Source organism: Bombina bombina, chromosome 8, assembly GCF_027579735.1.
Source record: "Bombina bombina isolate aBomBom1 chromosome 8, aBomBom1.pri, whole genome shotgun sequence".
In the NCBI taxonomy this organism is placed as follows: domain Eukaryota; kingdom Metazoa; phylum Chordata; class Amphibia; order Anura; family Bombinatoridae; genus Bombina; species Bombina bombina.
This window is the reverse complement of record NC_069506.1, coordinates 41,829,218-41,847,875: the sequence shown is the minus strand read 5'-3', so window position 1 is coordinate 41,847,875 and position 18,658 is coordinate 41,829,218. Positions and strand designations below refer to the sequence as shown.

The following is an 18,658-nucleotide window of genomic DNA, read 5'->3' as shown; positions in this document are numbered from 1 at the left end:
CAGTATGGGTTCCATAGTATCCAATATCAAACATGTCTGATGTCAGTGTGATTGGGAATCAGTTTATTATGTCTTGTATTTTGTTAAGCTCTTTTTAGTAAAATATATAGTAACCTAGAGAGAAAAAAAAGCAGATGCTAATATAATTTGGCAAAAGTTGCTAGTTTTAGTCTTTTCTGGCATATTATTCCTCCAATGATTGAGTAATTGTTAAAGAACTAGGCAGATCCCCCTTAGAAAACAGATGTATCAGAATTTTACTAAAAGGTTCTATAGAAAAAAAGTAATCAAGATAAAATATTTTGTATATGTCATTTTGTTTAGACTTAAAGGGACAGTCTACTGCAGAATTGTTATCACTTAAAAATATAGATAATCCCTTTATTACCCATCCCCCAGTTTTGCATAACCAACACAGTTATATTAATATACTTTTTACCTCTGTCATTACCTTGTATCTAAGCCTCTGCAGACTGCCCCCTTATTCCGACATTTTAGCCAATCAGTGCTGACTCATAAATAACTCCACATGAGTGAGCACAATGTTATCTGTATGTCACATATGAACTATCACTGACTGTGTAAAATTGTCAAAATTCACTGAGATTAGAGTCGCCTTCAAGGGCTTAGAAATTAGCCTATGAGCCTACCTAGGTTTAGCTTTCAACAAAGAATACCAATAGAACAAAGCAAATTGTATGAGAAAAATAAAAGGAAAAGTTGTTTAAAATTGCATGCCCTATCTGAATCATGAAAGTTTAATTTTACTAGACTGTCCCTTTAAAACAGTAAAGTAAAAATTGTAAACTCTCTAAACTTCTATTATCTAATGTACTTTGTATTCTTTGTTGAAAATGATACCTAGGTAAGCTCAGGAGCAGAAATGTACTACTGCACATATATGCCTCTTGTCATTGTGTTACACTATGTGTTCAGCTAGCTCCCAGTAGTGCATTGCTGCTCCTTCAACAAAGGATACCAAGATAATGATGCAAATTTGATTATAGAAGTACATTGGAAGACGTTTTAAAATTGTATTCTCTATCTGAATCATGAAAGAAAATGTTTATGTTTCATGTCCCTTTAACTCCTTGTGCCATATGGACGTAAGTACTAAGTCACAAAGTACCTACGCAGCCAGGGGTCAGAAGACAAATGACTTCATATAGTAAGGAAGCACTGATCACTGCAGTAGTTGTGTGTAAATCATTTTAGTGAGACAGCCAAAGTTTTTTTTTATATATAAAATAATATTTGGCAGCCAAATAGTGGCATCAAACTATACCAAAATGGGCCTAGATCAAAACCTTGGTTTGCCTACTTTAAAAATATATATTGTTTTCATAAGTAAATCAAAAGAATAAAGGCTCTATCTATATATATATATAAATGTTTAAATGGAGTGACAGCAAAAATGCTAAAAATTCTCAAGTACGTTTATCAAGTTATTCTCTAAAATTCCTGGTAGTGAAGAGGTTAAATAGTAAGTGATGATATATTATGTAACATATAAAATATTGTAGCTGTATGTATTTAGTTCGTTATTTATAAAATGAATGTTTATGTATCTTATATATCATCAAATAAGTCTCTCAAATTTTCTGTATTCAAATAATATTTTTTACTACATTTTTTACAGTTATTTGATAGAAAAATAGATTTGGCTAATGATGTAACTGCATGTCACATGAAGAACACACATTTTTCTTTAATGATCCAGATATAACACACAGGTTTTTAAACAACTTTCCTGTTTACTTATATTATCAAATTTGCTTTGGTTTTCTTGGTATCCTTTATTGAAGAGTAGGCTCAAGAAAAGCAATGCACTACTAGAAGCTGAACACTGAGTAAATGACAAAGGGCATAAATATGCTAGCTAGCTAGCTCCCAGTAGTTTTGTTTCTTCTCCTAGGCCTACCTAGGTATGCTCAAAATTTTCTTCACTCTCTAAATCTAAGCCAAAATCTATGCCTGCCTCTTTTTTTTCAATAACTTTATTGATAACATGTAATTAATACGTATAATGTACAATAAACTAAACAATATTTCACAATCTGAGTATATTTGCAAATTACTATACATTATTACAGAGGGCTTATGTAGCTAATATCCTTGTTATTATCATTATTATTATTTTACAAACCTGTCACTCCTTGCCATATGCAGGAAAATAAAAAAGAAATGTGTCATCACTATCATAATGCATTGGCATTTGTGTCACATACAACATTACCACTGGCAAAGCATACACCAGATAACAACTTTTCTTCTTTACAATGAATTCCAGCCCTCTCTGACACCACCTATCATCAAGTTTGGAATTTGAACCCTGAAAATTACATCAATAACACCTTAAAGGGACACTGAACCCAAATTTTTTCTTTTGTGATTTAGATAGAGCATGAAATTTTAAGCAACTTTCTAATTTATTCCTATTATCAAATTTTCTTCATTCTCTTGGTATCGTTATTTGAAATGCAAGAATGTAAGTTTAGATGCCGGCCCAATTTTGGTGAACAACCTGGGTTGTTCTTGCTGATTGGTGGATAAATTCATCCACCAATAAAAAAGTGCCGTCCAGAGTACTGAACCAAAAAAACAAAAAAAGCTTAGATGCCTTCTTTTTCAAATAAAGATAGCAAGAGAATGAATAAAAATTGATAATAGGAGTAAATTAGAAAGTTGCTTACAATTGCATGCTCTATCTGAATCACAAAATACATTTTTTTGGTTCAGTGTCCCTTTAAGTTTCTTTTCATTGCTATCTCTTAGAAAAATGTCTAGTGTCACCTCCTATGTATAGATATATAATTTTATAGGATAACAGACTAACCAATTCTGGCTACAGTGGGAGGGCTCATTTTTACCACTGATCCTTACCACTCTTCTGATTGGTTAATCAGTTATTAATTGAAAAGTTGTGCAAAGAATGGTGTCTACAGAGTTTTGTTTTATAATTATATTATTTTTTTTTTAAAACATAATGTGTAAAAGTGTGTTTATAATTAATTTTCTTTTTTAAAAGTAAACTATGGGCTGAATATAATATTTGGCAGATATTCCGTACAAGCCAAACATGTTTCACTCCATTTGGAAGTTTTAAATTCCTCTAGAAATATTTATGGACTCCCACAAAGACATGATAGCTCATTTATAGTGACATTAAGCAACAGTGAACCTGATTAAATAATGTGATTTATTTTCCTACTGTCTTGAATATATCCTGCTATGAGAGACAGAAAGAATTCAGATTTAGAATGTTCCAACTTTATTCGTTGTTCTTAATGATACCATTAGATTATTTTCTTGCAGTCCTTGTTTTGTGCTCTTGCTTTTAATTCATTGTATAGTGATTTTAGTAAAATGTTTGGAACAAAAAAAAGATAAAGTACATATATGGTTTCACTCAGTTGGTTTATTTTTATTTTATATTGTTTTTGTTTTGGTTTCTGTTGGTGTTCCAGGTGAGGTCTGCCATAAATCGTACACACAGTTCTCCAACCTTTGTCGCCATAAAAGGATGCATGCAGACTGTCGCACGCAAATTAAGTGCAAGGACTGCGGACAGATGTTCAGCACTACCTCTTCGCTAAACAAGCACCGTCGTTTCTGTGAAGGCAAAAACCATTATAATCCTGGTGGACTTTTTGCTCCAGGTTTGCCCTTGACAGCTAGCTCCTTAATGGATAAGTCTAAACATCCACCAAACATTAATCATTCTAGCCTTGCTTTTAATGATTACTTTACTTCTAGGGCGCATCCTGGTAACCTTGCTTTTTCCCCAGCCCCACATCCTTTTCCATCCCTGGCACCTGGGTTTCCAGGAATTTTTCCTCCATCTTTGTATCCCAGACCTCCATTATTACCTCCTTCTCCTCTACTCAAAAGTCCTTTAAATCATACAAGAGAGGCAAAGCTTCCTAGTCCTATAGGAAATCCTTCACTCCCTCTAATGTCCACAATGAACAACAATCAGCAGGTGCCACTAGAGGAAAAGTTTGATAGCAGCATGGAAAATTCCTACATGGAAAAACATAAATCCAGGAGCAGTGATCTCTCGGATGGTAGTGATTTTGAAGATGTCAACACAACATCTGGGACTGATTTGGATACTACCACTGGGACTGGGTCGGACTTAGACAGTGATGTAGACAGTGAAAGGGACAAAAACAAGGAAAAAAGTAAAACAATAGAAAATAAACAAGATGTTGTAAGCAGTTCTGTGTCCACTAGTTCTAATAATAACATAGGTGAACGGCCCTTTTTCTATTCACAACATTCCTTTTTTCCCCCGCCAGAGGAGCAGCTACTTCCAACAATGGGAGCAGCCAATGACTCTATTAAAGCCATTGCCTCTATAGCTGAAAAATATTTTGGACCTGGATTTATGGGGATGCAAGAAAAGAAAATGGCTTCACTGCCCTATCACTCCATGTTCCCTTTTCAATTTCTTCCTAACTTTCCACATTCTTTGTACCCAGCTTTTACTGACAGGACAATGAATCATAATTTATTGGTAAAAGCTGAACCAAAGTCACCCAGGGACCATCAGAAAGTTGGCAGCACTAGCTCAGAGTCACCATTTGATCTCACAACCAAACCAAAAGAGATTAAGCCAGCCTTACTACCACCCAAGGTTTTGCCATCACAGTCCTCAGGGGAGGAGCAGCCATTGGACCTCAGTATTGGCAACAGAAGTAGAGCTAGTCACAATGGGGCAAGGGAAAATAGGAAGAACCATATATATGGTGACAGAAAATTGATGGCAAATGATATGCTTTCAAAAATCCCTCAGCCTCAGCTACCACAACAGCCACCTCTTCACTACGCAAAACCTTCACCATTTTTCATGGATCCCATATACAGGTATTAACATGACTTATTTAAATATGTTAGAAATGTTTAGATTATGATATATGTCAATAGAGTAGTAGCTATTGTGTTGTGTGCATCTAAAAAAAAGGTTCTTCTATATTGTGAATGCACTTAGCACAGGATGTTCCAATCATTTGACTGTCATTGCAAGATAGTGCCCATAAATAAAACAAGGATGTTAACTCATTGATTTGCAGGAAATGTTCTCACCATGATGCATTAGGAATATTGTAAATAACATGCTATAAGCTGTTCCTTGTAATAGATCAGAGTTTTAAGGAAATTATTGAGTTTACTAATGTTTATATTTCAAGTCAATCTATTAGGGGTTAACCTCTCATGGGCAAATGTATTAAAACTTTAGAGATCGATCACAATTTTTTAGAAAATGTTACCTAATAATTTATCTTCAAAAATATTACTAGATTATAATGGAGAATTTTGTAAAAAAAAAAAGCTTAACAATGTGTGGATCAAATTTTAGTTTTCATAGTATAATAGTAATGATTAAGCTATTTTTTTATTTTTTTTACTTTTTATAAATATGATGAGGTGTTTATTAACATGTTTATATGTGCTAACCCTAAACATTAAAAAAGCTGTATAAATAGCCAATATATATTATTCAAAGAAGCCAAAATGTTTTCTTTTTTTTGGAGGGGGGGGGGGGGGGTTGTTTAAATGGTCAATTGAGCAAAACAGAAAGTGTTTTATGAGAAATTGAAATACTGTTGATGAGATTTTCTCAGTCCAAAGTGTTTGGTGTGTTTTCACAAGGTAAATCACACCTCCTTGAGAGAGGGCTTTCGGGACAGAGAGGCCTATAACGTGCAACGGAGGATTGTGGCAGATAACATTGGGCAGACTGTCAGGGTTTTGGGAGTTTCATGGGCAGGTTGACTAATCAATGGGTGGAGTTGGTCAAAAAGTGGTTGGAGTTGGGTATGTAGAGAGGGGATTCTGGGTTATCTTTAAGGAAACTGCAACATTTAAAAGAAAAGGAAAGCTGCAAGAGAAACAGTGGGGCGGAGCTCCCAAATCATGACAGATCCACACTTGGGAACCTTGGTAAAATAATAAAAATTAGAAAACTATGACTTGTTATTCCCATTATTGCGTGAACAGAACTATATACAAATGTACCTCTGATTGGCTCACAAGCTGTGTACCAGATTAGCAGTCCATTGCTGATTGCGAGCTGACTTGCAAGAGACAAGATAACATCCATATAGCACAAACTATGTCAATTTACAATATATATTTCAGTGAAATTGAACAGCTTTTTTTATTTTAAACGGATGGTATTATGATAATTCAATAAGACATGAATCCATTTAAATATAAGATATACTTTTTAAATATGCCAAAGACAACCAGCTCCTTTATCTGCGCGGCACAACCAGCTCCTGTATCTGCGCGGCACAACCAGCTCCTGTATCTGCGCGCCACAACCAGCTCCTGTATCTGCGCGCCACAACCAGCTCCTGTATTTGCACAGCACAACCAGCACTTGTATCCACAAGGGTTTTTCTTTTTATTTTAGGTTGGTTAAATTGCAACACAAAAAGTCTGTGCAGCACATTCTCCTGTATTCTCTGCTTCTTTTTTTTTTGTTGCTATTTTTTATTTGCACGTTGGTTGAATTGCAGCACAAAAAAACCTCTTGTATAACTAGGGTTGCCAGCCGTCCTCCACAAAAATACTGGAAATCTGTTGTGACGGGGCACAATGGTAGCTAGGGTCACACAACACCATAAAAGCACTACTTTATGCCCCACTCTTGATCCCACCCATGGGCGTCCGGAGAGGGGGGCAAGAGGGGGAGACAAATGCCCCCCTGAAATTTTGCTGTTTTATTAAACTCCAGCAGCAGAGGTCTCTCTCCTGGCTCTGCTCATGGGAAACTGCTGAAGGGACTGAGCTAAATGTACTCCATAATATAAAGCTTATATAATTTTATATCCCTCTAATAGTTATTTATGGTGTAAGGACAAAGAAGCTACTGTCCACTTTTACATTCCCCTTTCCTGTTGCTGTGCTCCTCAAGGGTTGATGTTCCCTCCTCCTTATTTTGCCTCTCTACTTTCACTGGTAGAAACTCCCTCCCCCTAGCAACTCTGGTCTACAATGCAGGGTCTGACAGACATCACAGCTACAGTCTTGTCAAGATTTTAAAGGGACATAAAACCCAAATTATTTCATAATTTAGAAAGAGCATGCTATTTTAAAAAACTTTACAATGTACTTCTTTTATCTAATTTGCTTCATTATCTAGATATCCTTTCTTTAAAAGCATATTAAATTAGGCTCAGTAGCTGCTGATTGGTGGCTGAACATATGATACAAATTATATAATAGAAGTAAATTTGAAAGTTGTTTAAAATGGTATTCTCTATCTGAATCATGAAAGAAATATATTTTGGGTTTCATGTCCCTTTAAGAAAGAGGGATTTTTTAGCAGGCTAAGCAGCAAAGAGAGTAGCATAGTGAAGTACATGATGTGATTGTAGGCTCCATATGTGTCTTGCTGCATTCTTTTCAATGGTGTAGTATTCAGAAAGTGTGACTCTCTAGGTCCTCATTCTACAACAAAGTTTTCATGAGCAGATTTATCCAAAACCTGTAATAAACAAGTATTCACAGCCTTCACATTCATATACAGTATCTATCTATCTATTTATCTATCATCTATCTCTCTGTCTGTCTGTCTTTCTATCTATCTATCTGCCTATTTATCTATCTATCATATATCTATCTGTCTTTCTATCTATCCATCTATCTATCTTGCATCTATCTCTCTGTCTCTCTGTCTGTTTGTCAATCTATCTATTTATCTATCATCTATCTATTTATTCCCATGAAGGTGGAAAGATTTGATCACAACAGGTGTATTATACATGCACACAAACACATGCAAACTCTCTTTCTCTCTCAGAGAAGGCAGTTCCACGGTACTATTATAGTTTGCCATACATGGAAAAAGATTCAGTATACTCTAATAAAGGGCAATCTGTTACAGTATGTCGTTTTTACACCAGCAAACCTGCAACTTTATGTGTTTCAATATAGGGAAAAAAACTTCAAAACTTACTTGTGAGCTGCAAGTATTTTAATTTTTTTAACTAATTCAGTACTTCTGTTATTTTGATTCTATTATTCCAGCACCCAGCTGTTTGCCTCTGACCACTAATGCCAGTAATCTGAGAACGTTTCTATAACAAAAACATGTATTTGTCTACATTGATATTATTGTACTGTTTAAGATATGCTATTTTTTGCACACACCCCCCTTGGAAAATTTCCTGCGGACACCCATGATCCCACAATGTATATTTTTCACAACTCAGCAGTCATTTTACCCCTTGGCTGTCTGTAAGATACAAATAAATAATTTTACCTCTTTGGCTGACAATAAAACCCGGAAACAGTAGTGATCTGACCCCTTGACTGCCCTTTACTTTATTCTGCTCCATATTAGTAATGTGTTGAGGCATAGGAGGCCAAAACATTTAGCAGACACTCAGGTACTTAACCCCAGTACGTCGCTGGACTTTTAATGGGGATTGCATTATAAATAGCGCTGTCTCGCTGCACTATTTCTGGAGACTAGAAGGGTGGCGGGAGGGTACAATATTGTTAGCAAGGAAACCCTTAACGACTGGCAACATACATGGTATGTCCTGGTCGTTAAGGGGTTAAAAACAAAAAAGAAAATATGACATGTCCAGTATTTCTGTGAACATTTTTCCGGACAGCTTGCTAAAATAATGGACTGTCCGATTTACTTTACAAGACACCTGGCAACCCTATGTATAACACTTTGTTTTATTGTTCCTTTCTGGAATGAAATTTCTTTACGTGCTTGCTTGTAAGTGCTCTTTGCCTGCTAATCTACTTTTTTCTTTAATTTGTTTGAAAATGAAATGGTTAGATTTTTTTTGCAGTTACCTAATTTTATTCTTACAGAAATGTCCTTTTGTATATATACAGTATGTTTTACCTCAGTGACAGGGTTAAATTCATAATTATTCTTGCACACTAATCTTTCTACCAAGCCAAATATGGGCAGGGTCTAATAGTTGATTTGTAGCTGAACACATATGCCACTCCTAATTGACAATGTCCTGCTCATTACACAGAGCACTCTGCAGCACCTGAGTGGGAGATTAACCCTTTAAGTAACCTCTTTGCTCTGTTTAAACACATATATCAAAGAACATTCATGTAATAAACTTTACATTAACATGTCTTTTTAACATAAAAAAATTATTTAAAAAAAATTGTAGTTCCAGTTTCATGAAAAACAATGCAAAATAAATATAAAAACAGAATTCTGTGTGTGTTTTAACCCTTTCCTGATGGAGCTAATTTTTCTACATCGTAACTAAGTTGGCGTGATTTCAATGATGGGATGGGGTCAGGGGGGAGTGCCTATGACGCTTCGCATGCCCTCCAGCCCACAATCCCATTTACCAAGCCGCTATGGCTTCAGGACAGCCAAGCGGCTAGGACGTTCCTTGCCGTCATAATGGCACTAATGCCCAATGCAGTTGGGACGCCATGGAACGTCCTAAGTGCAGGAAAGGGTTAATGTTTGAGAGATTCATTGTTTTTGTTTAAAATCATAATATTATTATCTTTGTACTCTGTGGGTATGTAACCCTTTGTGTTGTTGTCCAGCAGGGTGGAAAAGCGGAAAGTGACAGACCCTGTGGGGTCTCTGAAGGATAAATACTTACGGCCAACCCCCCTGCTTTTTCACCCACAGGTAATTGTTCATATAATAATGAATAATAAAAAAATATAGCTAAAAGGACATGTCATGTTTACTTTGTTGCAGCAAAAGAAGCATTTTTTTTTTCCAGGAAATCTCATATTCTATTGCTTTTGTAAAGGCTTGTCCTTGTCTACCTGCATTTTAGTAGGAGCTGCTCCAATCAGCCAATGAGTATGAATATATCTGTATGTGCTGTACGCAAACATGCGTTTCTTCCTTCTTGCAGTAAAGCTATAACAACTGTTTTATGTAACATTATTTCATAACAACAAATATTTAACCTGTTTAATTCCTTTTCTTTAATATGACTGGTACTGAGTCTAGCAGTTTTACCTTTCTATGAGCCTCAGCAGACATGTCTAAGTAGTTTTTTATTTTAAATATACTGGACATTTGTCCTCAAAAATAGCATTAAACGTATATTTAAATGTAGATAAATAGATAGACAGACAGATAGATAGATAGATAGATAGATCAATAGATAGATAGATAGATAGATAGATATAGAAAGACAGATAGATAGATAGATAGATAGATAGATAGATAGATAGATAGATAGATAGATAGATAGAGATGGATAGAGAGATAGATTGATAGAGAGAGGGATAGAGATAGATAGATAGATAGATAGATAGATAGATAGATAGATAGATAGATAGATGGATGGATAGATGGATAGAGAGATAGATGGATAGAGAGAGGGATAGATAGATAGAGGTAGATAGATAGAGAGATAGAGAGAGGTGGATATATACTGTATATCAAATTCAAGGCTATGAATACTTGATAGATAGAGAAATTAATCTTGCCAAATAAAGCACTCACTGGGCTTTCATCAATTTAAAAATGTTTTTTATTACAATGTGATGCTTTCAGGGCAACACAGTGCCAAAGGATGGGTTTAAGGAAGGGACACTGTGTTGACCCGAAACATCATAATTTTTCAAGACTTTATGAACTGATGAAAGCCCAGCGAATTTGTTTCATAACATTACAGCACCCTGGCAGATGATCTAATGTGGTGAGTGCATGATCAATTGGATTTCGATAGATAGATAGATGGATAGATGATAGATATATAGATAGATAGATAGATAGATAGATAGATAGATGGATAGATATATAGATAGATAGATAGATAGATAGATAGATAGATAGATAGTTTTCAGAGTTGAAAGGACAGTAAAGTGAAAATTATATTTTCAGGGTTTAGATAGACCATGAATTGTTAAAGAAATGTTCCTGTTTAATTCTATTGCCAAATTTACTTAGTTCTAGGTTTACTTTGTTGAAAAGTAAACCTAGGTAAGCTGATAAGGGTTTAGGAGTGTGAACAAGTATTTATTATGGCATTAGTGTTTGCAACAATGTATAACATTGTTACAAACATTGCATAGTTTTTTAAATTTGATAATATAAGTTGTAAAGTTGTTTAAAGTTGCTCTAGTTGAATTTACGGAAGTTTCATTTTGAGTCCACTGCCCTTTTAAAATAAAGGACAAATTAGCAAAACATAATGAATGTACAGTGGATTTTTTTTACTACAATTTTTCAGACATAAAATTATATTTTAGCTTTAGTTATCTTCATTTTCCATTGGAGCCAAAATATATTGTTTTACTAACTGGTTTGAGAAAGCTGGATGGAGACTTATTTTATTGCTAAACATAGTTCCCTCATTGTTTTACACCACTGCACGAGTTTAGTTAATAACTTCCACTGATTTTCCTTCTATATGACTGGATAATGGTTCTTGACCCGCCAGGAATATCCTGTGTTTGTCTTACTCAGAATAGTTGGGAGATCTGCTTGTAAATGATCTGATATCATGTAGAACTTAATAATGGTAGACTGGTCTCAGGAAGAGTCTCCGTCTTTTTTTTAAAGCAGATATAACTAGTCTCAGACAAGACTGCCACCTATTCACCAAAGGATAAGTTGCAGAATAAATATTATGCAAAGAAAGGGTGATTGATATCACAAGCTGAACTAGTCTCACAGCAAAACATTGAAATCACATTATATTCTTAAAAGATTTCACAGCGATAGGCAGTGCCTGAACAATTACATCTTTGTAACATTCATAAAATGTGTGTGTTTTTAATCTTTTTTATTTTTTTATTTTGGTTTGCGGGTCTTGTGAAAGCCATTCTGTTTATTAACAGTTATATGAAATAGCCTCTGACCTTGTAATTATAAGACATTTCTGTTGTATTGCTATAAAATAAAATAGTTAAGTCTGAACACTTTTAAAACAAATTCTCTTGTTTGCTGCAATTGTTTTATTAATAGATAAACTTCATCCACCATTTGCCAGTCCAGGCTTGCTTATACAGAAGACAAGGATAGCCATAGTCACTATGTTACTATAAACTGCATTATTTTGCAGTTTTTATCTGCTGAAACCAATTAGGGAAATCTATGTAACAGGGTTTACTTTGAGAAGTCTGTTGTGTCCATTTTTAGTTTCGAGAATTAGAAAGACAGTCATTTTGAAAACTAAATCACTTGTTGTTTTACTGTGCATAACTAGAAGTTTTATATTAAAAATCAAAAGGTGTTACCTGTCCCTTTAACTATTTTAGGGTAACATTTGAAAAATAGTGACTGCACTTGTAATACCAGTGTTTAAAAATAAATAAACATTTTAATCAATAATTATTAAAACACACACATGAGGGCATATCTATCAAGACAGATATCGCCGCAATTCCACCTGAGCGAGTACGATCGGGTTGATTGACACCCCCCTGCTGGTGGCCGATTGGCCGCGATTCTGCAGGAGGCGGCGTTGCACCAGCAGCTCTTGTGAGCTGCTGGTGCAATGCTGAATACGGAGAGCGTATTGCTCTCCGTATTCAGCGAGGTCTGGCTGACCTGATCCGCACTGTCGGATCAGGTCCCCCAGACTTTGATAAATAGAGGCCAAGGATGCAGCATCTAACGTGTTTCATTCTAAATATAGCGCTTAGTCATAGATTACTTTATAACCTATTACTTTTACAACAGCACAATTACAGTTTGAATGGGACAGGCTACACCAAAATGGTTATTGTTTAAAAAGATTAATAACGCCTTTACTATCCATTCCCCAGCTTTGCACAACCAACATTGTTATATTAATATACTTTATAACATTTAAACCTCTACATTTCTGACTGTTTCTAAGCCACTACAGACAGCCTCTTATCACATGCTTTTTTATTAGCTTTTCACAACAAGAGACTGCTAGTTCATGTGGACCATATAGATAACATTGTGCTCTCTCCTGTGGAGTTGTGGCTGACACTGCACTAATTGGCTAAAATGCAAGTCAATAGATAATAAATAAATAGTCATGTGATAAGGGGGAAGTCTACAGAGGCTTAGCTACAAGGTAAATCACAGAGGTAAAAAGTGTATTAATATAACCATGTTGGGTTGTGCAAAACTGGGGAATGGGTAATAAAGGGATTATCTATCTTTTTAAACAATAACAATTTTGGAGTATTGCAACCCTTTTTCAATGCAGTGCTTAATTGGTGATATATTAAATCCAAAGTGATATTTTATCTCACCCTACTGGACATTATATAGTACTGCATGTTTAGAGATATTGCAATAACCTTATCCTCTCGTGCTTTGCTGGTGACAAAATCACATTTATATTTTGTTACTACTTTGATTTTTAATGGCCTGAAAATGATCACTTAGGGTTAAACCACTGCAGGTTTTTATATTGTATATTTGTATCTTCAGCCTGTAAACTCAGCTGGGCATAAATCTGTTGATTTAAATCCCTAACATTTAATTACAATGTTAAACAAGGTTTTATGAACAACTGCCAAACTACTGCAAATTATATTTGGTAATTACAACAGCTTTTTAATAATGGTATCTTTAAAAACAATGTCTTGGCTGCATATATCCCTGGAGTCTACTTTAATGCATTGTAAATGTGCAAAAGGTCAGCCCTTGCTGTACAATAGGGCATCTATTATTTGATGTATGGTTTCCTCTCATTTTCCGCTTTTTCACTTTGTCCTATACTCTCTACTTGGCACCAATTCAAATTTTTTTCTATCCAGCAATATATTCTATGGAGAACTTCTATGAGTTGTAAGAAAATTTAAAGGGACACTCAAGTCAAAATTAAACTTTCATTATCCAGATAGAGCAGGCAATTTTAAACAACTGTACAATTTACTTCCATTAAAAAAAAGTGCAGTCTTTTTATATTTAAACTTTTTGAGTCACCAGCTCCTACTGAGCATGTGCAAGAATTCACAGAATAAGCGCATTTGTGATTGGCTGATGGTTGTCACGTGGTACGTGTATGCATTTGTGATTGGCTGATGGCTGTCACATGGTACAGGGAGAGTGGAAATAGACATAATTTTAAAATTGTCAGGAAAAAAAATTCTACTATTCATTTGAAGTTCAGACTAAGGGGTAGATTTAACAAGGGCCGAATGGCCCTTATTCCCCTTGTTTCCGCAGAAACAGCCGTTATGAAGCAGCGGTCTAAAGATAACTTGTCTGCTGCCTCTGAGGCTGCGGTCTTCAATCCGCCTGATCCTATACGATCGGGCTGATTCTGGTGAACTGCTTGTGCAATGATAAATAAATGCAATGATAAATGCATTCAGCGATGTCTGTCTGACATGACACGCTACAGCGTATCATGTCGGACAGACATTGATAAATCTACCCCTTTGTGCTATTGCATTGTCTTGTTATCTTGCATTTGTTGATAATGCAAATCTCCTGTTTTGACTGGTCCTTTAACAACAGATCTTGTATTATTAAAAATGTACAGATAATAGAAAATATCTATCATCCATGTTAGAAATAAATCACAACTGATATAAATTAAAAATATAAATACCAGCAAAGACTTGTAGTTCAGTTGTAATGTATTTTTTTTTTTTAATCAGACCATTATATTTCAGCAATTGCTCAGTTTACACGCAGTTCCATAAAAGCACATATTGAAGGTATCTATGATTAAAATGACATTATAGTTAAAATCAGTGATTGTATTAATTAATGAGTTTTAAGTTTTTTTCTGATGGAATTATGCTACGGATTTGTGTCCATAAATAAAACTGTTTTTAAATGTAATCCCATTGGCTATTCACTTTTTGGATATGTCATAAATTGTGGGCATGTTTGCCAAGTGCGGACATGCTCAGAGTAGCAAAAAAGCAGTTTTTTCATAAGATTTCATTAAAGGGATATGAAACCCAAAACGTTTCCTTCATGATTCAGATAAAAAATACATTTTAAAAAAAATTGACACAGTCAGCGATACCAGCACTATTACTTAACCATAGCACTTTGACTGTTGTTAAAGGGTTAAATGTCCCCTTTAACTATAAGACAATGCCAGGATCATAAGTATAACAGTTTTATTCATACTCCATAACTAGACAGTTTTGCTTTCATGTACATTAAATTCTTCTATTTTAATTTGTGCTATATATCAATATTTGTAGATGTCAGCAATCGAAAACATGACTGAAAAGTTGGAGAGTTTTGCTAACTTAAAAGCAGACACAGGAAGTTCCTTACAACCTCTTCCGCACCATCCTTTTAATTTTCGCTCCCCACCCCCAACTTTATCAGATTCAATATTACGAAAAGGAAAGGAACGCTATACATGCAGGTAAAGTACAAGAATTAACTTTATTGACTGCATTTAATTGTGTTGTGTAATAAGAAAGCTTATATAAAATAAATAAATGTTATAATATAAAAGCTATTGGGACACAATTAGTGGATACATACAAAGGATGGGCGAATGTGCAGAACGAATAGTCCTGACGACATTAGTTTTGGACAATCGAATGTTGTTAAGAATGAAAATCTATTAAAATTCGATAATTTAACATTATTTCCGGTTTTCGAATGGTACTTTCATTTTCGAAGGTTCATAATTAGATTGAATATCCACATTCGAAATTTCAAATGTAACATTCAATTTAACAAATACTATTCAGAAGTTCAATAGATCATGTTGTAGGGAATTTAGTAAATTGATACAAATATATCAGTTTGAATTTTTCTATTTTGAATATTGCACCATTTGAATATTACATTTAAAGAAAGCATTAGAAATACTATTACAAATATATCTATTTTAATTTTTTTAATTAGAATATTGCATAATTCAAATCAAATTATTAAAAAAAATTGAATTGAATATTTTATTTAAAGAAATCAATTGAAATACTATTACATTAAATGAATGTTGGAGTGTTGTACAAACATTCAAAATTTGAAACAGTGAATAAATGTGTTACAGTTTGTTTCATTTTTGGAATGTTTCAAAACATTTGACCATCCCTAATATGTACCCATTTTTTTATGGATGTGTCACAGAATCTATTATAGGGAATGGAGAACAAATATTTTTTAGAACCATTTCCTTCTGTAGTCAAAAAATAACACAGGTAGTGACAATTTAAATGGACAATAAATTCCAAATTAAACTTTTATGATTCAGGACATGCAATATTAAGCAACCCTTCAAATTACTTTTGTTATCTAGTTTGCTTCATTCTCTTTCGATTCTTTGCAGACTCAGGATCACCAATGCACTACTGGGAACTAGCTGGTGATTTGTGACTGCACATATATGTCTCTTGTCATTGGCTCAGCCAATGTGTTCAGCTAGCTACCAATAGTGCATTGCTGATCCTTCAACAAAGAATATCAAGAGAATGAAGCACATTTGCTACTAGAAATAAATTGGAAAATTGCTTAAAATTGCATGTTCTATCTGGACCATGAAAGAAAAAATTGGGGTTTCAGGTCCTTTTATGATAAGGTGTCGAGGTTTCACAAATAGATTTGGTGTGATATCATATTTGTTACATTTTTATTCAATAATATAGAATTCTATTTAAAAAGATGTAAGTCGCCTTTTTTATTTTTGAAGTGTTTTTAGACAATATTGATGTAAATCTGTTTTTCACAAATTCTAAAATAAGTTTTTAAACATATTTTTATTATTAAAAAAAAGGTACTGTGGTAAGATCTTTCCAAGATCCGCAAATCTGACCAGACATCTCAGGACTCACACGGGAGAACAACCTTACAGGTAACAAAATTATATATCTACTATATTTTCATCTAAAACATTTATTCTTAATATGTTTTGTGTTTTGGATCATTTATAGTGGCAGCATATAAGAAGTGAATTGTATTCGGTTATTTCGGCGATATGCCTTGTAGGGTGAGTGAAGGTTCCTCTTCTGTTTTTCAAACATATCCTTAGAATCTTGGATTCTTGATTAAGGAGCCATATTTACATATGTACCCAGAATCCCTAGCTATAATGGAAGTACTGAATACTGATGAAACGGGTGGGAGAGCAGACCTTTTAAATGATCTTAGATATGTCAATTTTCTCCATAGTTATCCATCTGATCCTCCCTCAGATAAATGTGAAGCTGTTACAATTTAAATGTAAACTGAATCTAATAGGTTGGTATTTCTTCTGTATGTTCTAGCAATGCTGATTGGCTTACATTTACCTCCTACTTATGCTCATTATGCTTATTAGTCGGAAATACATATTAACCAATGGGCATTAGCAAAAGGCACATATGATAATTAGCAAGGAGTACCCAGATGATAATGTTGTATTAGTTTCATTACTCAATTTTGACTCTACGGGGTAGATTTACCAAAGGTTGAGCAGACATGATTTGCTGTAGCGAATCATGTCTGCTCAACCTCGCTAAATGCCGACTGCATACGCTGTCGGCAACATTGCAAATCGGATCGGGATGATTTCAGTTCGCCACCTAAAAGAGTTAGTGTTTTTGTTTACAAATTTCCTTTAACTGTATTTACAGTTGTGTGTTTTTCAATCAGTTTTTTACTCACCAAAATTCCCTCTGTAGATCTCTGAGACAAGCCACACTTCCCTGATACGTAATTTATATAAAACCAACTGTTTCTCTAAAACCTATTGTCATTTTTTTGGAACAAAAGCTTTTTGAATTACCACATCATTGTAATGGATGTTTAAGACAATCAAACATTTTGTTATCTGTTTATTGATGTCATTTTATTATTTTCATTGGCGTCTTAAATTTGAGAAACAATAATTAATCCTGTTAAAAAGAAAAAGTTTTTTTTTAAAAACTAATATTACCAGATATCAATCCTGGGAGTATTTGTGACGTAGGCTATATGCATTGAATAGTATAAAATCACTTAGTAATATACATACCCAAAAAAGGAGAAGAAGAATGTCTAGGAAATTTACATGATTTATTTTGCCTGGTCCTTGCCCAGAGAACTAAGATATGTGTTTTGTGTAACACTACAGTAGAAGATTGACTTCTGGAGAATATAGCATTGTAATAGCACTCTTGGGATCTGATGGTATGTTTATAGAACAATTTAATTATCATTGATTTCTTTTGCTGTCTGACAACTCTGAATGTCAGCTTAATTGTTTTGAAAGTTTGTTTTGTGAATGTCTACTCTATCTGGTGAAACTCAGGTCAGTGATTGCTTGGAATTAAAAAATGCATTTGTCTGGGTATTTTACTTGTTAACTTTTGCCAATTCAGAAAGCTCAGTTAGGGATACATAGAAAAATAAAAGAGAGAAAAAAAATCTCTGGATATGAACAACAAAAATGGACTCGTGTTATGACTGATGGGAGATGTATAACTTGGGTCTTTTTTGGCTGTAAGGGCAGTCATTGCTGTAAAAACTATTATTTTTATGTCTTCTATTTTGATGAAAAGAAGAAAACAGACACCATATATAACAATATTCCTGTTCTTTACAGATTCTGAAACATTTGTATTATAGGCAACATTAATTTTGTTTTTGGCAATATTATTTGCAGTTATTTGGCAAAGCTTCATTATTGGCAGGTCGAACGTTTCTGTCTTAAATGCTTGGACTGAAGAATTTTAGAACTCGGCTATGGGGTAGATTTATCATTGATCGAACGGACAAGGTGAACATGTAGTGAACCTCTCCATCAGAGATTAC

The 18,658-nt window shown here is 34.3% G+C and overlaps 1 protein-coding gene across 1 annotated transcript in view; it reads left to right on the top strand.

Annotated features, from left to right (window-relative positions):
• The window catches only part of PRDM16 (PR/SET domain 16), a 65,129-nt gene that overhangs the window by 19,607 nt on the left and 26,864 nt on the right, over window positions 1-18,658 (top strand). Inside the window, exons 6-9 of the mRNA XM_053690342.1 lie at window positions 3,468-4,869; window positions 9,559-9,646; window positions 15,133-15,302; window positions 16,662-16,739. Coding sequence (XP_053546317.1) covers window positions 3,468-4,869; window positions 9,559-9,646; window positions 15,133-15,302; window positions 16,662-16,739 — 1,738 coding nt within the window. The remainder of the gene's footprint in view (window positions 1-3,467; window positions 4,870-9,558; window positions 9,647-15,132; window positions 15,303-16,661; window positions 16,740-18,658) is intronic.